Source organism: Schistocerca gregaria, chromosome 3 (assembly GCF_023897955.1).
Source record: "Schistocerca gregaria isolate iqSchGreg1 chromosome 3, iqSchGreg1.2, whole genome shotgun sequence".
Classification (NCBI taxonomy): Eukaryota; Metazoa; Arthropoda; class Insecta; order Orthoptera; family Acrididae; genus Schistocerca; species Schistocerca gregaria.
Window position 1 is genome coordinate 380,099,710 of NC_064922.1, and position 23,206 is coordinate 380,122,915.

General features: G+C 43.5%; 1 protein-coding gene across 1 annotated transcript in view; it reads left to right on the forward strand.

Moving 5' to 3' along the window:
* Positions 1-1,672: 1,672 nt before the first annotated feature.
* LOC126355005 (serine/threonine-protein phosphatase PP1-alpha-like) overlaps positions 1,673-23,206 on the forward strand; it is a 562,342-nt gene continuing 540,808 nt past the window's right edge. Inside the window, exon 1 of the mRNA XM_050005135.1 lies at positions 1,673-1,808. Within this exon, the coding sequence (XP_049861092.1) occupies positions 1,728-1,808 (81 nt within the window). The 5' untranslated portion in view covers positions 1,673-1,727. The remainder of the gene's footprint in view (positions 1,809-23,206) is intronic.

The following is a 23,206-nucleotide window of genomic DNA, read 5'->3' on the forward strand; positions in this document are numbered from 1 at the left end:
TGCGATCGTAGCAGCAACGCGGTTCCGGACTGAAGCGCCTAGAACCGCACGGCTACTTCGGCCGGCGGCATTGACTCAAACAGAGCTTGGATGGCTGCCCATGCAGCTTCAACACGATACCACAGTCCACCAAGAGTGGTGACTGGCGTATTGTGACGAGCCAGTTGCTCGGCCACCATTGACCAGACGTTATCAATTGGTGAGAGATATGGAGTAAGTGCTGGCCAGAGCAGCAGTCGAACATTTTCTGTATCCACAAAGGCCCGTGCAGGACTTGCAACATGCGGTCGTGCATTATCCTGCTGAAATGTAGGGTTTCGCAGGGATCGAATGAAGAGTAGAGCTACACGTCATAACACATCTGAAATGTAAAGTTCACTGTTCAAAGAGATGTCAGTGCGAACAACAGATGACCGAAACGTGTAACCAATAGCACCCCATACCATCACGCCGGGTGATACGCCAGTATGGCGATGACGAATACACGCTTCCAATGTGCGTTCACCGCGATGTCGCCAAACACGGATGCGACCACCACGATGCTGTAAACAGAACCTGGATTCATCCGAAAAAATGACGTTTTGTCATTCGTGCATCCAGGTTCGTCCTTGAGTACACCATCACAGGCTCTCCTGTCTGTGATGCAGAGTCAAGGGTAACCACAGCCATGGTCTCCAAGCTCATAGTCCATGCTGGTGCAAACGTCGTCGAACTGTTCGTGCAGACGGTTGTTGTCTTTCAAACGTCCCCATATGTTGACTCACGGATCGAGACGTGGCTCCAGGATCCGTTACAGCCATGCGGATAAGATGCCTGTCATCTCGACTGCTAGTGATACGAGGCCGTTGGGGTCCAGCACGGCGTTCCGTATTACCCTCCTGAACCCACCGATTCCATATTCTGCTAACAGTCATTGGATCTCGACCAACGCGAGCAGCAATGTCGCGATACGATAAACCGCAATCGCGATAGGCTACAATCCAACCTTTATCAAAGTCGGACATGTGATGGTACGCATTTCTCCTCCTTACATGAGGCATCACAACAAATTTTCACCAGGAAATGCCGGTCAACTGCTGTTGGAAACTTTCCACATGCAAGCACGTTGTAGGTATCGCCACCGATGCCAAGCTTGTGTGAATGCTCTGAAAAGCTAATCATTTGCATATTACAACATGCAACGGTTAAATTTCGCGTTTGTAGCACGTCACCTTCGTGGTGTAGCAATTTTAATGGCCAGTAGTGTAGATTAACGTTGCTACCCTGTTACGAAACGGGATAAAGCCAGGAATAAGAAGAGGAAGAAGAAGACTGTTGCGTCGATTGTGATCCTTTGGTCTTCGTGCACCACGGCTCTTGGGATACTCGCTTCTTCACAGGGAAATGGTATGCCACGTCGTTCAACATTCAGACCTGTTTGACAACACTGGAAGCACTGTGCCACCTAACCACTGTGTTACGATGTAGCCCCAAACAAAAAAGTTAATTGCATAACTTAATTTCTGCTAGGTGATAATCACTTCTTTGCGACTGCCTCTGGTATTCCCCGTCCGTCCCGGCAGCGCAAGGGTCCGCATGTTTTCACGGATCGCGCTTGCAGATGTCGGCCAGAGCGCGCATGCGCGGGAACCGGCGGCGTTCGCTGCGCGCCTGTGGGGCCCGCGCTAGTAGCAGCCCAGCCGCGCCGCGCTGCCCATCTCGCATCCAGCACGGGGCAGCCCCCAGCCATGAAGTCGCGCGCGCAGACGCTCGACGTCGACAAGGTCATCAGCCAGCTGCTCGTCGGCCGCAAAAAGGGCGAGAAGCAGGTGCGACTCACCACCCACCACATTCTTTTATTCCAGCGCACTTGCACTAAAGGGAAACAGACTATTGTTGATGCGTGAGTTCCGTAAACATGCACATCTCCGTCGAAAAAATAACATAAAATGGTCGCTCACTGTGTATTTTCGCAGCTCTATTGCCATTGCTATTTGCAGTGCTGGACAATGTTCGAAGTATATGCAGAGTGAACGTAAACTTTACCGACGACAGAGCTTGTTCAGCGATGTTGTCTGAGTATTTTTCTATAATGGTTCCGTAGTCTCTGGCGCTTTGTTATAGAATAATTGCATTTCGTTTGGTTTCTGACCTCCATTTGTCTTCGCATCTGCAATGCACGCAAAGAAGTGAAAATGTCGTCGTTATGCGCTATGTACCTTGTTTGGAAACAAGTTCGTTCCATCCACTCACCGTACTTGCTACTGACAACCGCAATCCCAACTCTTCAACCTCAAGCTGTCACTCAGACCGGTACGCATCTCGTGTATGGAGTCGCTGAATGAAATGGAAGACCAGTTCGACGACCATATTGCTGTCTCTTCCTGCAGCCGCAGCAACAACATCGCAGTGCTCTCGCTTTTCACTGTCGTTACGTTACTTGGTGTCTTGTGTTGTGCGTTTCAGTGATAGCATGTCACCGCCCGGAGTGGCCGAGCTGTTCTAGGTGCTACAGTCTGGAACCGCGCGACCGCTACGGTCGCAGGTTCGAATCCTCCCTCGGGCATGGATGTGTATGATGTCCGTAGGTTAGTTAGGTTTAAGTAGTTCTAAGTTCTAGGGGACTGATGACCTCAGAAGTTAAGTCCCATAGTGCTTAGAGCCATTTGAACCATTTTTGATAGCATGTCACATGTTACAAACTTTTCCAGTGTTGTGGAGGTATTTTCAAAAGAACAAAGATAATTGGAGCGACAAACCGAATAAATCACAATTACATGATAACTCTGCAATGAACAGCCGGAGATCACTGGCGCCTTATTTGCCAATACTCAGAAAGTATCCCCGAACAATCTCCGAAATTTGTTGGTATAGTTCGCATTCATCCTGTCTATAACCCAGTCACAGCCGAATTTGCAGTTAGAAAACTACAGTCAACATTTTGTTGTCCTTCCATTGCAATACACTGTTGACATCGATTTTTAAGAGACATGAGTACGAGGGCCATTCGGAAAGTAATTTCAGATAGAAACCATAATGATTTTTGTTGTTGCGATGTGTAGCTACACCTTACAGCTACTTCTCTACATAGTCGCCGCTCCAGCTTAGATCTTTATCGTAGCGTTGTACCTACTTCCCAGTACTCTCGTCACAGAAGGCAGCCACCTGTGCTTTCCGCCAATTCTCTACACTCGTCTACAGCTCGTTGTCTGTGCCAAAATGTCGTCTCCCTGGCCTGCGGCTCGTGTGAGCCGAGATGAAGCTCAGGACGAGCCAATTACGGGCTGTGTTGCGGGCCATCAAACACTTCACACAGGAAACGCTGGCTGTAGGGGCTTCTTCATTGCCTCAGCAGAGTGCGTCTGACAATCCTCATGAAGAACGAAAAGCACGACAATTATGTTCTGTGGCCTTCACATCAGGCGAAATCTTTCACCAGGCCCTCACACTTGGCGAGAGACACCACTTTCTAGGCTTCTTAATGCGCTCACTGTGCGCTCAGAATTGAAAAGAGCGACGTGCCGCTAGTGACTGGCATACTGGAGACACCACCCAACACATTTGTGCAAAATATCAGATTTTCACACTGGTTTCCATCTTGCGATCGATCGGAACTTATTTTCCGAGTAGCTCTTTTGTTTTCCTGAATGACGAAAAATGGCGTTCCAGTGAATGATATCTCTTTGCACAGACTTTACGTCTGTACTTCGTTACTAATGAAACGGGAGGGTAATATCGGCTATATTGCACTTGTGTTCTAGTTTATTGAGCGAAGCATCTGAGCACAACCGTTTTCGAATCTATCTCAGACATTATTCTTGGTCATTGTGCCAATAACCAAGCTCCTTCACTATCTTCAAATGACAAAATGACAACGTGTAAACTCAAACAGCAACACTGAGCTACAAATAAAAAAATGGTAATAGATAAATAAAGCCGTAGCAACCGGAATACCAAAATACACAACAAAAACGCTGCGAACTTAAGCGCCAATAATTTGACAGAAGCATTGTATTTTTAATAAAAGCCTCCATGTTATAGGTAGCTTAATGCTCTTGTATTATACAGCAGACATAAGCACACACTTTCCAGGGCATTAGTTATCTTCGTGCACTGTTATTTTACTGCGGTTCACTCCAGCGTTTTGACACTGTCCCTCGCACGAGACACTTAAAAAGACACGAAAAGGCTGACAAGGACCCAATTAAGGTTGTTTTAAATAGAAAGTACGTTAGACGTTTATATTTTGTTCTTTTCCAAATTTTACGTTATGCCCGGATTTCTACTCTTCGGTTTCAGAATTTTTTGGTGGCTGTGGGAGGGTGGCATGATTGTTTTAGTGGGGAATAGGGACTGAACGTTTTGATGTCCTCTGCCTTTTTGCTCATGAGTTCAGCAGAGAGTGAGTAGACGCTTTAGATTAAATGCCGACGTTTCTCGATGGTGTGTTTACATAGGCCAAATTTTCGGCAATGTGAGGCCTCAATAGTGTTAACGTCAACCTTGTTGAAATGTGACTCCAATACATGGCAATATTTCCGTATGGCCCGACAATAATGACGATGGAGGACGCTGGTGCAGGTAGCTGCAATGTATTGCCAAGGTGTTGCCGGGTTGTGAACCAAAAGCGGAGTATATTTCGTATCTACATGCACTCGATTCGTTATCAGCTGGAATCAAAACGTGGACAAACCAAAGCACAATGAATTTCGTAAATGTGGTACATCTGCGACCAAATCAGCAGCGCCTAGAAAGTAAGCTATACAAAGAGAGGAATCTAAAAAGATTTTCTAACTGCTGCCATCGTATTGGAGCATCAGTGGCAGCAGTGAGACGCAACTGTATTGTAAGTGGTTGAATTTCCTCATTTTGTAAAGACAGGAGGAGAGATCTGCTTTATTTTCTAAAAACATTCTAATGCCAAGGTAGCATAAATATTTCTTTATTTCAAACAACCGGTTTTGACAGACTTTGCTGTCGTTCCAGGCTTTAAAAAATCTTTTTGTTATCAAATGTGTTCATTTTAAGTTGGACTTCACGCCAAGTTGTCATGTAAATAAAATACAGCACATTAGGATATATATATATATATATATATATATATATATATATATATATATATATATATATATATATATATATGATTGTTACGTCACAAAAACACAGTACACAGTCGCACGTCTATTTACCTAAGCTGGGCATATTCTAAAGACTGAGAACCCACCGCAAATGCCGCATAAGATTCTAAAACCTCTAAATTTATTGTGAGCTTTATTTCTGTGTGTTTCCGAGCTCTAGGACAGAAACTTGTCAACAGTCCTTTTTCTACGTCCTTTAGTACATCATTTTCCATCTCCTGTAACTCCGGTCGTAGATATCACGTCTATCAAATGTGGAGTTCCCCTGGTCACAAGAAGCATATCGATGAGAGCTGTCCTTTTAAGTGGTACATCAAGCTTCCGTATTTAACAGTAGCCACAAGGTGTGATCGTAATTTTAGTTGCAACTGGTTTACAGAATGTCGTATTGGTCTTATTGATTTTCAGATCAATTTCTCTCATCATATACGTTCATTCATGATCATGTTATGAACTTCTGGAAAATGTATGTATCCATTACTAGTTCACTAGAGTAAGTTTTGGAAACGTTCATTTATTTTTAAAAAATAACAAGTTAACAATACCAATTTTCTCTTTTTTGCTAATGTTTAGTGAAAGTATACAAATATTCAGAGATGGCAGTTAAATTGCCATAAGAGGAGTGAGATTGTTTCGCCTGTACAACGAAAAATTCGTCGCTGATTAATTTGTATTCTGTTTTATCTGATAGAAACTTCCAGCGACAAAGTTGTAAAGAATATGATAAAAATAATTTGGTAACGTCCGAGTCACTAATGAATCGTGTCACCTATGAACGGGATTTGTTTACGAGACTCTCCGTACGCGGCAACGCGAGGACTTACATGTCGCGGCCAGAGCTTTGCACCGACTGCTAAGCTCAATAGGATCGAGAAGATTCCCCACCTCCCCAAACGATTATACAGGGTGAGTCAGAAAGGACTTCACAACTTTGGAATGATATAGAAATTCATTGAGATAACTTGGTGCATCTGTAGATGTGTCATTTTGTAGCAAACGACCTCAAACTTGATTCACGTAGTGCATTTATTTATTTTTATTTTACACGTCTAGTTCTGTAGGACCAAATTGAGGAGCAGATCTCCAAAGTCATGGAATGTGACAGCACATGAAATTACAACATAAAAGTAATAACAGACAAAATAAAATGTTTATGAACCCAAAAAAAGACAAGCTATAAGTTTATGTAAATGCAATCAACAATATAACACGGAAATCAGACTATTTTTTTAAGGAACTCCTCGAAAGAATCGGAGGATTGACACATGAGGAAACTCTTCAGTGTGGATTTGAAAACGCGTGGATTACTGTTAAGATTTTTGAATTCTTGTGTTGGCTAACTGAAAATGGATGCAGCAGTATACTGCACACCTTTCCGCACAAGAGTAAAGGAAATGCGATCCAAATGTGGACTGGATTACTGCCTAGTATTAACTGAGTGAAAGATGCTAATTCTTCGGAATAAACTGATATTGTTAACAAGAAACGACACACACACACACACACACACACACACACACACACACACACACACACACACACACACATATAACCCAGACTAATGAACAGCGGTCGACAAGAGGTTCGCTAACTTACACCACTTATTTTCCGAACTGCCCGTCCGTATGGGAAGAGTTACCCCAAAATGTAATACCATACGTCATAAGCGAATGAAAATAAGCAAAGTAGACTATCATTGACTTCAGATGCCGTTGGAATAGTAAAAATGGCAGCCTTAAATCTTTGGACAAAACCATAAACGCGGGCTTTCCACGACAGTTTACTGTTTTACTAATCATATGCCCATTCTGTGAAATTAAAAGTCAGGTTTTGTTGAATTGTGTGTTAGAAATTTTAAAAACTGAGTCTTACTGTGATTTAGTGTTAATTTTCTACAAGCCATGAACTTGTATCATGAACTGCACTATTTGAAACAGTGCCAGGGTTGCACATAATATCCTTTACTAACAAACTAGTGTCATCAGTAATCAGAAATATTTTAGAATCACCTGTGATACTAAAGGGCAAATCATTTATACACTCCTGGAAATGGAAAAAAGAACACATTGACACCGGTGTGTCAGACCCACCATACTTGCTCCGGACACTGCGAGAGGGCTGTACAAGCAATGATCACACGCACGGCACAGCGGACACACCAGGAACCGCGGTGTTGGCCGTCGAATGGCGCTAGCTGCGCAGCATTTGTGCACCGCCGCCGTCAGTGTCAGGCAGTTTGCCGTGGCATACGGAGCTCCGTCGCAGTCTTTAACACTGGTAGCATGCCGCGACAGCGTGGACGTGAACCGTATGTGCAGTTGACGGACTTTGAGCGAGGGCGTATAGTGGGCATGCGGGAGGCCAGGTGGACGTACCGCCGAATTGCTCAACACGTGGGGCGTGAGGTCTCCACAGTACATCGATGTTGTCGCCAGTGGTCGGCGGAAGGTGCACGTGCCCGTCGACCTGGGACCGGACCGCAGCGACGCACGGATGCGCGCCAAGACCGTAGGATCCTACGCAGTGCCGTAGGGGACCGTACCGCCACTTCCCAGCAAATTAGGGACACTGTTGCTCCTGGGGTATCGGCGAGGACCATTCGCAACCGTCTCCATGAAGCTGGGCTACGGTCCCGCACACCGTTAGGCCGTCTTCCGCTCACACCCCAACATCGTGCAGCCCGCCTCCAGTGGTGTCGCGACAGGCGTGAATGGAGGGACGAATGGAGACGTGTCGTCTTCAGCGATGAGAGTCGCTTCTGCCTTGGTGCCAATGATGGTCGTATGCGTGTTTGGCGCCGTGCAGGTGAGCGCCACAATCAGGACTGCATACGACCGAGGCACACAGGGCCAACACCCGGCATCATGGTGTGGGGAGCTATCTCCTACACTGGCCGTACATCTCTGGTGATCGTCGAGGGGACACTGAATAGTGCACGGTACATCCAAACCGTCATCGAACCCATCGTTCTACCATTCCTAGACCGACAAGGGAAGTTGCTGTTCCAACAGGACAATGCACGTCCGCATGTATCCCGTGCCACCCAACGTGCTCTAGAAGGTGTAAGTCAACTACCCTGGCCAGCAAGATCTCCGGATCTGTCCCCCATTGAGCATGTTTGGGACTGGATGAAGCGTCGTCTCACGCGGTCTGCACGTCCAGCACGAACGCTGGTCCAACTGAGGCGCCAGGTGGAAATGGCATGGCAAGCCGTTGCACAGGACTACATCCAGCATCTCTACGATCGTCTCCATGGGAGAATAGCAGCCTGCATTGCTGCGAAAGGTGGATATACACTGTACTAGTGCCGACATTGTGCATGCTCTGTTGCCTGTGTCTATGTGCCTGTGGTTCTGTCAGTGTGATCATGTGATGTGTCTGACCCCAGGAATGTGTCAATAAAGTTTCCCCTTCCTGGGACAATGAATTCACGGTGTTCTTATTTCAATTTCCAGGAGTGTATAAATAAGGAAGAGGAGTGGCCCCAGAATTGATCCCTTTGGCACCACTCATTCCCCACCGTGAGCGTCAGCGTAGCGCACAGTTGAAGTGGCTGCTTTTACTGGTGCGCAGCGTGCTCGCTGTATGGTTTGGTTGCATGAAACGAACTCTTCAACAGCTGTTCGGAGTAAATTCCGCGCCAAATGCACTAGAGAACCTACAAGCAAGTCTACAATTTACTCTCGGCATAAGAATTTGGTTGAAATGGGCTGTTCTTTACGGTAAGATGAATCACTAAGTCGCCCATGTGTTGATGATTATGTCGAACAGGCTAGGGAGAGCTTTCCCAGCAGGCCACAAAAATAAACGCGACGTGCGTCTCGTGAGACTGGCATTCCACAGAAGACTGCCGAGTACTGCGTGAACGTTTACATTTGAAACCACACAGATTCACAATGGCATACCACTAGTGATGCAAATAAGGTTGCTCGTGGGTAATTCCGTGTGGAAATGGGATGAGAAATTCCGCCTTATGCAAGACACCTTTTTTCTGTTTTGTTTCACCCATACATGTTTCAATAGTTTTGTGCTATCTTTAGTGGGTTTAATTTTTATTTTTAACTGTAAAATTGTTGTTACATATTAACATGTAATAACAGTTTAACAGTTAAAAATAAAAATTAAACTCACTGAAGAGCACAAAAGTGCTGAAACATGTGTGGGTGAAACAAAACAGAAAAAGGCGACTTGCATAAGGCGCAGTTTATCACCCCATTTTCGTAGGAAGCACGGACATAACAAGAAGAACTGCACCACAAGACAATTATTTCCGTGTGGAACTGTTGCATCAGATAGAGGACCACGAGACATTTCTGAACACAATAATCTTCAATGATGAGTCAACATTTCATATCAGTGACATGGTGAACACCTACAGCTGTAGAATATGGGGCAGTGAAAATCCACGTGTAACCCTGGAACACGTTCGTGACAGCCCCCAAGTTAATGTGTTTTGTGCCCTTAGCAAATTTAAAAAATTGTTCAAATGGCTCTGAGCACTATGGGACTTAACATCTGAGGTCATCAGTCCTCTAGAACTTAGAACTACTTAAACCTAACTAACCTAAGGACATCACACACATCCATGCTCGAGGCAGGATTCGAACCTACGACCGTAGCAGTGGCGCGGTTCAGGACTGAAGCGCCTACAACCGCTCGGCCACCGCGGCCGGCAGCAAATTTAAAATGTATGGCCCTTCCTTCTTCATGGAGGAAACTGTCAGTGGTATTGCTTATCTGGATAAGCTTGAAAACTTTTTTAATTCCTCAGATCGATGAAGATGATACAGATGAGATGGGTTACTACCAGCAAGACGGTGCACCACCTCATTTCCTCTTGGAAGTTGGAGGTTTCCTCGATAATCGCTTCCCAGGTCGTGGATTGGCCGTGAAGGGCCAATCGCATGGCCAACTCGCTCTCTAGACTTGACACTACTGGATTTCTTTCTCTGACTTTTCATTAAACACCGTGTGTATGTTCCGACACTACCGAACAATTTAGCCGACCTGAAAAATCAAATCTACGTTGCCGTTGCACAAGTTATGTCAAATTTCCTGCAACGAGTGTGAGAAGAAATTGATTACCGGTGGGATGTTTGCAGCATCACAAATGGTAATCACATCGATCCAAAATGACACTTGACACTTTTATGCGAAATTTGAGGTTCTTTGCTACAAAATGATACATGTACTGATCCTGTAATTTATCTCAGTAAATTTCTGTATCACACCAAAATCGTTAAGTCCTGTATTGGCAGCTGTTACAGACTCATCACTTCAAACGCCGAAATACACTGCATAAAATTGCACAGGAAATTGCCGTATCTTACAAGCACAGTAGGATAAACTTGCATTTAGTGCCTCTAAGAGTTCTGTCGAATCTGATTACCATTCGTATTTATAGAGACAGTGCATGAAGTAAACAATTCAGTGACTGCTTACCAGAAATGCTGTTTAGTCCTGGAGTTTCAAATGCAAAAACATTTTAGCACACGGAAATTTTGCGCAGTACACCCTGTAAGGAGAAAAACGCATGCAGTGTGGTAGCAACGTTCTTAGCTTGGCTAATTAACAGCAGTTAAATGCTGAATGCTGTTTAAGATTTTGTACAGACCTAAATTTGTTCGTCTTCTGGTTCTGCTTAAAGTTCACTATCGATGGTTTCATCCACTCATATTGAGACTGGTTCAAATACAGCATCCCTAACCTATTGCTTAGCGTAGTTCCTTTTCGCACATCTTCCCCGCGTGTTTTACGCATTTAGCCGAATCCTCTTTCGTAACACGAGCCAGAACCTCAGGCATAAAGCGTTCAGTACTGGAAACCTTAAAAGTGGTGTCCCTTTTTGTTATATCCCGTTTAACTTGAGAACATATCAAAATGGTTCAAATGGCTCTGAGCACTATGAGACTCAACTTCTGAGGTCAGACATGAGTGACCTTGAGTCGCCTGGTTTCGTGACGGCAACTGTAGTACACTTTCGTCCATCTGGCGGCAACAGTGCTTGGCAATGTTGCCGAACATGTGCCTGAAATTCGATTAGTCAGCAATGTCCCTTGGTTATATTAACAGCGATATGCAATTTCTATGGTACATGTAAATGCAACTGGAGTTTCTGGGTAAACATTATATCTCAACTATGTCATTCTGATCTTATTGGACTATTAACCCTTGGTGTTTTTTCTTTCAGACAAAACTGTAATGATCTTTGTTCATCTAGTATTCACTGATGTTGCTCTTGTATCAGACTCGCCTTATCTGTCTACATCTTTTCTTTATATATCGAGCTGCGGTACATACATTGCTTTCGTCCACCATGTACCCGTAACTGTTTCTCATTCTATCAACAATGAGCTCAGCTCTTTCTCCTAGTCGTTCCGATAACTCATTTGAGTTCCAGAGCTTCGTGGGTGCTAATCTCTCCCCATACGCTAACAAGTTTGAAAGGATTAGTTGCCAGTGGGTCAATATGTCTGTCACGCAAGAGCTGTCTGGCAAATTATTGAAGGCAATTATCGGCCAAGGCGCTTATGGCCATTTTTCAATACTGTTTATCGCTGCCATTCGCGGAGATTGCGTAGTTCGCTCAATTGGCAACAGTCAGCTCTTCCCACGCACCATTTGCTAATGTAGCAGGGAAGGCACGAGAGAGTGGACGGCGATAGCGGTTCCGGGTGTAACCACCACCACACATCGTAACGTGGCTTGTGCAGTACGGATGAAGTCAGTTAAATCAGAGACGACTGCAATTACAAGAATGTCTGCGCTCAGTTCGTTCTCTGTCGCAACTGTCTGTCCAGGCACACTCCGAAGAACTCTGCGACTGTGATCATAGAACAGTGGTCCTCAAAAGTTTTGCACAAGACGCAATATTGACATTATAGGACTTACTCAGGCCTCATACGAAGGGATGGGAGTGGGGCTCGGGAAGCGGGTACTCCAAGAGAAATTCAGTTTTCACCAAGCTCTGGTTATTTATAGAAGCTCACCATTTACACATTTTGAATCTACATATTATAAGGCATCACACCAAACATTTTAAGGGAAAAAGAAAGTCATATATTAGAACTACGTGCATTTTTCTTAAAGGCTTACATAGTGAGCAATTTTCCATACCTAACAGTGCCATCGCAGCACGATCCTGTGATTCTTTTTCTAATTTTCGGACAATTTTTCTAGGCATCTTCACACCCTGCTACCTGAAAAATGCCCGCCCACGGTAGCTGAGTGATCAGCGCGACAGAATGTCAACCCTAAGGGTCCGGATTCGAATCCCAGCTGGGTCGCAGATTTTCTCCGGTCAGGGACTGGGTGTTGTGTTGTCCCCATCGACGCGCAAGTCGCCGCAGTGGCGTCAAATCGAAAGACTGGCACCCGGCGAATAGTCTACCCGACTGGAGGCCGTAGTCACAAGACATTTACATTTAGAATTATATTAATACTGTCAGCTGCTGACGGGCGTTGATATATATCAACGGGGACAGGTGAAAATGTGTGCCTCAACTGGACTCGAACCCTGGATCTCCTGCTTACATAGCAGACGCTCTATCCAACTGAGCCACCGAGGGCACAGAGGACAGTGCGAGCAGCGACTATCTCGCGCACGCCTCCCGCGAGACCCACATTCTCACCTTGAATGTCCACACACTACACTCGTAGTGTCCCCAACACACTCATTACTCGTGGAAGACATTCTTGCCAAATACCGTAAGAGGAGGAGAGGAGGAGATTAGTGTTGAACGTCCCGTCGACAACGCTGTCATTAGAGACGGAGCGCAAGCTCGGGTGAAGGAAGGATGGGGAAGGAAATCGGCCGTGCCCTTTCAAAGGAACCATCCCCGCATTTGCCTGAAGTGATTTAGGGAATTCACGGAAAACCTAAATCAGGATGGCCGGAGACGGGATTGAACCGTCGTCCTCCCGAATGCGAGTCCAGTGTGCTAACCACTGCGCCACCTCGCTCTGTCAAGTCCCGCAAGAATTCGGGGAATATGTGTGCATACGCACGGAAGAAGAAGGTCATGGCCGGTGTTGCCATAACTATATACTTATATGGATATGGTGTCTGTTCTTTCGGACATGTCCGATATATAGATATGGTGTCTGTTCTTTCGGACAGCCGGCCGCGGTGGTCTCGCGGTTCTAGGCGCGCAGTCCGGAACCGTGCGACTGCTACGTCGCAAGTTCGAATCCTGCCTCGGGCATGGATGTGTGTGATGTCGTTAGGTTTAAGTAGTTCTAAGTTCTAGGGGACTGATGACCACAGCAGTTGAGTCCCATTGTGCTCAGAGCCATTTGAACCATTTGAGCCATTTGAACATTACTGAAAACTTACGGAACAAGCTTGTTCTATCAGTGTAACTGACAACAGTGGCGATGTATATTACCAGTAATGTAATCACTTCTCGGTAGGCAGCGTCACTATTCAGGGCAAAAAATTATTACTTGCTACAAACATGTTTCACATATAAAGATGACCCCCTCTGTAACGCGCACTTACGAATTGAAAATTCTTAATTTAAGGGAGTATGTCTGTACTTAAATTGCAGAATGACTGAGAAGATGAAACTTGTACGTTATTTGATTCTGAAACAGCTGAGTAAAACTGAATGTGCTGAGCCTACCTTCTCTTTACTTTTTCTTATCATATCAACACTGACCCACAATATTCTAGCGCAACGCAATCTGACTGCTCAAAAAAGGATAACCTGACTTCAAATAATTAATTCAAAAGAATGGCCCTAAGTAAAAAGAAATCCTAACAATAATCTTCATTACGCGAACTACTGCAATACAGCGAGCGTCAATACTGCCAGCTAAATAAGAGATTCTAAACTATTAAAGCCACTAACTACTAATAGGCATGTGGTTAGCAAAGGAATTTTGTTGCAAACCAAATAATTATTTTTAACCTTAATAATGTGACATCTAGTTCAAACACGAATATAAATCGTCATTGACATCTAGAACAAAGGTATATAATCATGAATAATATTCAGTCTCCAAGTAGAACATGTACAGATCGTTAGCCTACGCTAACACTTCAGACCTCTACCCTCCATCAGTGCTAACTTCTCACGTCTAACATCCATCACTGCTAGCTGTTTACCTCCAACTGCCCAACAATACTTCCATCACTGCTGGCGCCTAACTTCCAACTGCTCAAAAATACTGGCGATTAACTTGCAACAACGAGTCCGACCAGCCACAGAGTCTCTTACAAAGAAAGCGCAGTCAGAGATCCAATGCCAAGCGGTACACAGCGCTGCCAACACAAAAGCAGCCCACTTACAGAATCCACGCTACTTCTGTTTGACGTTTATATCACAGCACCTGATTGGTTATCTTACGCTCGCCCGTGAGTTGTCAGCATTGGATGACAGGCAATAAATTATTCCTCCTCCCACTTCTATTAACCTCACAATGGCCGTGCTACATGCCACTCTGGCCCTGACGTAAGCGGCAAACTTTACTTAGCTCACGGTCGCATTAACCATCAATTACAATTAAGCAAATTTTAAAATATTGCTGTCTCTGTAACTATTTTTGTTTGTTACTGAGCGAGAAGAGTACAACCTTAAGAAGCTCTTAACGTTAATTAACATTTTCAGATTCTACTGTTAGCTACTAGAAGCATATTATTATAAAAATGCAACTGGCAACCGCGGACGGCACGAATACTTGAATCGGGCCGCAGTTTGACGACCACTGCTCTAGAATCATGCAAGTAAAGAGTGCAGAGACGGACAACTACCCCCACCACTTGTATTTTCCTGACTTCGTTAGGATTTTAAAAATCGTTAGCATCTATATTTGCAAGAGTGTATGGCTGCATATTGTAATTTATGCATTTTAATGCAGCTTTTTATGTAGGAACTTATGTTGAAATTCTATTAAACTCTAAATGTGCTTACAGGTTTAGTCACTTTTTAACTATCACAAACACATTCGCACAGCAAAAACATCATTCTACATGATTATATACCTTTTTTGTACATATGATTAGTAATTGAAAAGAAAACACTTGTGTGCATAAAGGGCTTAGGAATACGCCAGAAAAACAGCCGTAAGGCTATCTGTATTTGGGAGATAAAATATAAATTTTTCCCAAAGTCAACAACATCAAAAATATCGTTTTAGGACCACTTGACTTTGAACTTTCTTCTATTTATTTTAAGAACCCTTTTATAGCAACTAATTATAACAATTTCAATTCCTTCGACTCTGATTATTTCAAGGCCCATTTTTCACTTCCATCCAGTGTTGTGCTCCAGACCGTTTCATGAACATATTTCCCAATTCAGTGTCAAAACTTGACGCCAGGATAGCTTTTCTGTTGTTGGAAGCTTTCTTCTTTTCCAGTAATCTGCTACTGATTCCTCCCTTTTCGCCCTTTTAGCGCAATCAGTGTTTCTACACAGCAAAGTTTTTCTTCTTCTTCTGCTGTGTCATCACAGAGTACTGTTGTTTAGCAAGTGGCTGATCTCCTTACTTCACTCTCGTCTCTGTTTACTTTACCGCCCTCAGCCGATATTCAGTAGCAAGTAAGTTGCACATTTCAGTTAACAGTGATTCCTAGTTTTACTTTCTTTTGGATACAAGAACTGTGGCGTTTACGAATTGGTATCCTTTTCCCTAGTACGTTTGTTCCCGATCTAATTTCTTTTTCTGCCTTTCATTGCTTTTCGGGATAAAAAGTTAAGAAACAGTGCCGATTAATTGCAGCCCTGTGCTGGCTACTTCACGCGAATTTGGTTTTCAAGATTTTGATATTACGGTACTCCCATTTTTTAACATTTTTCCCTGGATTTCGAGACTTCTGTTCCACACTGGAACGCGCCAAACATTAGGACAGCCAATAAACAGACCCATTTTCATAATTTCCTCGGTGGCTTTAAGCGCTGTGTAACTAGGTCAGGCTATTCTTCATCAACAAACAGTGGATAAAATTAGATCCAAAATGTATGCAGACGGCAGTTTATCGCCCAGTTTTCACATACAGATGTTTGTGGCCTATTCTGACAATCGCAGTGTGTGATACTTGATTCTCAATCCGTAAAATTGAAGCAAGGAGGATAGAAAGATTAAATGGTACAAAATTCTTTGTCACCGTTTACAGCATTGTTGGGATTGCTGTGTATCTGCGGCAAGAAAAAATCGAGACCACTAAATAAGGAATGTGCGAAGTATTTAGACTTATTTGCATGGAAAGGTAGACTTGGTATTACTTACAGTTATTTCAATCCATGTAATTAATACTGGTGCAGAAATCACACTGAAAAACATAGTTTGTTTTCCAGTTACATTAACTACAAATGGCTCTGAGCATTATGGGACTTAACATCTGAGTTCATCAGTCCCCCAGAACTCAGAACTACTTAAACCTAACTAACTGAAGGACATCACACACATCCATGCCCGAGGCAGGATTCGAACCTGCGACAGTAGCAGTTGTGCGGTTCCGGACTGAAGCACTTAGAACCGCTTGGCCACCGCGGCCGGCCATTAACTACATAATCTTTGCCACAGATAATAGCCCCCTCGTGCTAAACAAAAATGTATGACCTTAGGCAATATTAAAAATTCTGGATTGGATTACAAATTTTCTTTCATCAATACTCGCACGTTATTTCACAACAACGAATGTAATTTAAATCCATACATAGATTTACTATTTTTCAGGATCAGTGTGCAACTTTAGAGAATGCACGTAGGACAAAGAAAATCTCTGCTTCGAAGCATATTCTTTGGATATTCGATTTAGTCACACTTTTTGGTTTGTTTAGATTCTGTGAAGCGCGCTGGAGCTGTTAACTGTGTATTTTTTGTATCTGATATAACTGGAAAAAATATGTTTTCCAAGGTTATTTTCGCACCAGGATTAATCCCATTGTTTCAAGTAAGTTTAAGTACTGCCATCAAGTCTACCTTACGTCGTAAATAATTCCAGATATGATACTTAGTTTCATCGTTAGCTTGCTTGTTTCGATCTTCTTTTTTTTCTTGCCACAGCTACAAAACAACCCGCACATTGCTATAAACAATCGCCAAGAACTGTTCTAACCACCTGAAAATGAGTCTCTAGGCGGCCTGAAACTGGTAATGTAAAAAATTTCCCCTTATCCAAAGGGACCGGTTGCAGTCATTTTTGAAAACATTTATTCCTCACAGTCGCAGCGTCTCACATCCATACTGGATTAAAGTTTGACGCAGTTAATCTGGTAATAAGTCACTATTTCTGAGCATTACTCCGTGTCATACTCAGTTCATGTGGCATAAAGTCAGATTGTTTACCGTTACTTCACCCAACGAATTATAACAAGTTCTCAGGTGAAGGCGTTGAGCTGACTTACAAATAGTCAGACGTACAAAACTAAACAACGTTTACAAAACAATAAAAGTAACTGCTTCAGTCACAGATTTTTGTTGCGGAAAATGCACTACGTGTTTTGGGAATTAAATTCCTATCATCACATCGGAAAGAAGCTTACGAGTTAATGAACACGTTAAAAGCGGATTCTACGTAAAAACTGTTTAAAAGTATACTGTTAGTCACTATTTTCTCAGTTAATATCCTCAGAATACTGAGTTTTCTTTTTCGTCTGGTTGCGCTAACATAGGCTACGTTAAAGAATTCCAATGAAAACTTGGTAAATAGTTATTAAAACTTGATTCAACAGGAGCACCTTACACGGAGACAGAATTAGAACTGAAAAGAAAGAAAGCAAATGGAACCGAGGATGCCGGGTAAATGACGGCTGTCTGCAACGAACAGTCGACACGAGTTTAAAAGAATACAAACTTCCGTTTCTTGCTTGTGCCCAGAAATAGACTACCAAAGCAGCTAGACTGGAGAGTAACGACCTATTCTCCAGAGTACTGCTGCCACATCGACCAAGGGACAGTAGTGTGCCCAAGTTTCTTATTCCCCCCCCCCCCCCCCCCCCCCCGAAAATGTCACGAAAGTTTAGCACCGCTTGTCAGCTGTCATCACAATATTTCGTACATCGTTTTTCGAAGCAGCTCTATACAAACATCTTCAGATAACGATAGATGGAGGGTAGCAAGCAACAGCTTAAAAGTGAAGCAGTTATCAACGCTAATGTTGGTCTGCACACCACACTACATTAGTAGGCTAGATCCTATTGGAGTGGTATTCGCTTGTCTTCCTCAGACCTTTGAACTGACCTCTATAGTCAGTTATGTGGGGGTTCTGCAACTTGACGTGGACTCAGGAAGTGCGGCGCAACTCGGAATTTTACACGTCAACAAATTATTGTAGAGGTGAAAGATGCGACAAATGACAGACCAAATCTTCGTATATCCATTTTCAGTCTGACTGAGGGACACCAAGTGTTTCTATATTTTTTACGAATATGGGTGTAACCTTCACCAAAATCTTTAAATACGAGAGATCGTTGAAAAGCAATGCCTTCGAATTTTTACATGAAAGCTCTTAAAGCTTTTTAAATAAAGCAAACGTTATTAATATTCTACATCTTTTTTTTCATGTCTACATATTTATAGTACATATTTATACTAACACGAATTCTTTACAGAGGAATGGAAAAACTGTTAGAAGCCGACCTCGGGGAAGATTAGTTTGGATTCCGTAGAAATATTGGAACACGTGAGGCAATACTGACCCTACGACTTATCTTAGAAGCTAGATTAAGGAAAGGGAAACCTACGTTTCTAGCATTTGTAGACTTAGAGAAAGCTTTTGACAATGTTGACTGGAATACTCTCTTTCAAATTCTGAAGATGTCAGGTGTAAAATACAGGGATCGAAAGGCTATTTACAATTTGTACAGAAACCAGATGGCAGTTATAGGAGTTGAGGGGCATGAAAAGGAAGCAGTGGTTGGGAAGGGAGTGAGACAGGGTTGTAGCCTTTCCCCGATGTTATTCAATCTGTATATTGAGCAAGCAGTAAAGGAAACAAAAGAAAAAATCGGAGTAGGTATTAAAATCCATGGGGAAGAAATAAAAACTTTGAGGTTCGCCGATGACATTGTAATTCTGTCAGACACATCAAAGGCCTGGAAGAGCAGTTGAACGGAATGGACAGTGTCTTGAAGGGAGGTTATAAGATGAACATCAACAAAAGCAAAACGAGGATAATGGAATGTAGTCGAATTAAGTCGGGTGATGCTGAGGGAATTAGATTAGGAAATGAGATACTTAAAATAGTAGATGAGTTCTGCTATTTAGGGAGCAAAATAACTGATGATGTTCGAAGTAGAGACGATATAAAATGTAGACTGGCAATGGCAAGGAAAGCGTTTCTGAAGAAGAGAAATTTGTTTAGATCGAGTATAGATTTAAGTGTCAGGAAGTCGTTTCTGAAAGTATTTGTATGGATTGTAGCCATGTATGGAAGTGAAACATGGACGATAAATAGTTTGGGCAAGAAGAGAATAGAGGCTTTAGAAATGTGGTGCTACAGAAGAATGCTGAAGATTAGATGGGTAGATCACGTAACTAATGAGGAGGTATTGAATAGTATTGGGGAGGAGAGAAGTTTGTGGCACAACTTGACTAGAAGAAGGGATCGGTTGGTAGGACATGTTCTGAGGCATCAAGGGATCACCAATTTCGTATTGGAGGGTAAAAATCGTAGAGGGAGACCAAGAGATGAATACACTAAGCAGATTCAGAAGGATGTAGGTTGCAGTAGGTACTGGGAGATGAAGAAGCTTGCACAGCATAAAGTAGCATGGAGAGCTGCATCAAACCAGTCTCAGGACTGAAGACGACAAGAACAACAACAACATATTTATTTCTCAACATAGTCACCCTGGCGACGATCACAATTCCCCCAAATAGAGATCAGTTTGTTGATACTGTCACTGCAGAATGTCTGATTTTGTTGACGGAGCCACAACCTCATCTCTGCTTGCCCTGTTTCATCACTATCAAAGTAAAGTCCTCGAAGGTATTCTTTCTGTTTTAGAAACGGATGAAAATCGGGTGGGGCAAAGTTGGGACTGTATGGAGGATGAGCGATGACAGTGAACTCAATCTGGAATTGTCATGCGGAAGGAGGGGGTGTTCCACGTGTGGACGAACTTTTAGACTTCGAAACTCGGATACAGCACGCTGTTTTTCACGTACCGACGTAGTTATATTACACACAGCCAAGTCACACCCTAAAATTCGGATACCTCTTGCGGCAGAGGGCTGCAAATACTCGCATGTAGGGGTGAAGAATTAAGATGCAGAATATTTTTAACGTGTGTTTTATTTAAAGAACTTCAAAAGTTTTCGGGTAAAAAGTTCGATGTTACTCTCAGCACCCCTCCTACAGCTGAAGAACTCATCCACAGTCAAAAAATCTTAGGACGATTGAATCCTGGTCTTTGTATTTGTAGCCAGCTCTCCTCCTAGTTAGCTGGATTTCGCATTTTATCACTAATCGAACACTTCTAAGCGTCTAGGACTGCGTAGTGTATTGGGGGGGGGGGGGGGGGGGGAGGTAATTCGTGCAGATCCCTGAAAGTTTCTGCTTGTTGTTGGCTGTTGGATGTTTTATCACTGCCAATGATCTTCAAGTGGCCACTAAGACCTTTTGGCACTGTTCGCACAGCCCCGACAGCCACTGGGACCACATTCATTGGTGTACACCAGAGTTCTGGTAGTTCGATTTCGAAATCTTCTTACCCAACGCGTTTTTCAAGTTGTTTCTCGTCGATTCTGCCGTCACCTGGGGCGGCAATGTCAGTGACCCACATGTTTTCTTCTCCACAGTTTTGATATCTTGTGTACTGTGTTCCAGCACTCGCCCTATCCGCAGTCAGAAGTCTCACAGTAATTTGCTATGTTCGCTTTCGAAAACTCTTTCTGGCTTGTGGCTCCACCAGTTCCTTGCTTCCATCTGTTTATAACACTGGCATTAGATCCAGTGGCTCGTTCACGTCACACCATTGTGCATCTCCTTGTAATAAGCGCGAGCGATCATATCGAAACAGCTCAAGATATGCTCAATTGTTTCCTCAGTTTCTTTCACTGATACTGCTGTCTCAATCTGTGGTGCATTATTTTGGCGACTCATAACGCCTTTTTAAGTAATCAGCGTGTGCCAGGATTCTACAGCTACAAGGGGGCCGTTCAATAAATAATGCAACAAATTTTTTTCAGCCAGTGTCAGCTGAAAAAAAAATGCGGAATTTGTTGTAGGACGTCGTGAAATATTCTCGCTTTGCCCCTATTGCTTCATGAAGCTCCGATAGGTTGGGACGCTATATGTAACCTTCAAAATGGCGTCTTTAACGGAGGTGCATTTCAAGCAGAGTGTCGTTATTGAGTTTCTTTCAACGGAAAACCAGAGTATCGCAGATATTCATAGGCGCGTGCAGAATATCCATGGAGACCAGGCGGTGAATAAAAAGCACGGTGAGTTGTTGGACGAGGCGTCTGTCATCATGGCAATGACGTCGCACGAACCTGTCCAATATCCCGCGTGCTGGCAGGCCGCACAAAGCTGTGATTCGTGCATTGATGGAACGTGCGGACACTCTCCTTCGAGGTGATCGACTGATCACAACACCTCGCTGCTCAACTGGACATCTTTGTTTGTGTTGACATACTCGTCCACCAGTTGGCGTAGTTGAAGGTGTGTACCCCCGGTATCAGATCTACAATCCAGATCTCACACCTTCCGATTTCCAACGAGTGTGGCACAAAGAAGGATGCACACCGCGGGAAGCAGTAAGTAAATGATGGGGATGTTATTGATGCAGCAAGACGTTAGCTCCGACGTGGACGGTAGAATTGTATCATGCGGGTAGACAGGCCCTCCCAGTATGACGGTGGAAGGCCGTTTCATTAAACGGAGATTGTTGATGTTGTGTACATAGTTCTGCGTAGTCAGTGTGTACACAACTTTCCCACTAGAGCGCGCCCCGCTAAGCACAACAGCGCAGGCGCAGCGCTCGTTCGTCTCAGCACTACGAGATGGCGCTGTCTTAGAGACGGACCAAATTCTGCTTCCGCCGATGCGCGTGTTAATATGTAACGCAGCCAATGAGATTGCTGCTAACGTAGAACCTTTTCTCCTCGCAAATCAGACTCGCGCAATGATACATGAACGCGCGAGGTATTATAATGAGTGTACAGACCTCCGATTAGTCAGTCTGCATTTGTCTGCATTTGTCAGTATTTGTCTGCAACAGTCTGTACGAGTTCTACATTTGTCTGTACCAGTCTATAGTCAAGTTTCAGTCTGCGCCTAATAAGATATTCCTGTACATAGCCATGAAGATAAATGTATAGACACTTTTGTCAGGTATCAGAGATATATGTGAGAATAAGATTAACGTAACAAGCCCAAAGAAACTTCAGATTGTCAATTGTAAATAGCATCCAGAACCAAAGTTAAGTAATTTTTATGCTTGTTATTATTTTAATAAATGTGTGTGAAAATTAATCAAGTTCTGTTTAAAGTTGGTCACCGTCAATCTGCTACTCTAAGCGTGCAAGTGGCATTTCTATCGTCTGACCTAACGGCAGAAGATAAACACACCACGATAAGACCACGAGACATATTGTTGACACTCGCCTACTTCGTTAGAGTGACAAGTCAAATAATCTGATGGTGTGTGTACTGAAGGTCTTACAGTAAGCACACCACAGTTGAAAAATACGGTTTTGTAACCAAGATAGGGGGGGGGGGGGGCGGGGAGGACTGAATAATACGGTGTATAGGAATCCAGAATCAAACCATAAAGAAAATTTTGCACTACTTACTAAACGTCCATCGTAGATGTGACATGTGATAACGCCTCCCCGCTCTTGGTGCACCTATAATGTATTCCTTGCTCGTTTAGGATACAAGTTACTTCCGGTAGTTTCTCGATACCGTTACCTGATCGTGTGGTGCTGTAAGAAATTGCTATTTCTCTATGCAAAACGGCATTCATGACCTGTTGCTTAACTGAGTGATATCATAATCGTCATCATCATCGTCGTCATCATCTGCTTCAAGCTGTTGTAAGTAGAAATGAAACTGTTAATATGTTTATTGCGCCACTTTATTGAAAATTGAAGAAATGCTGAAAATTTAAGTAGATTTCAATTCCTCAGGTATT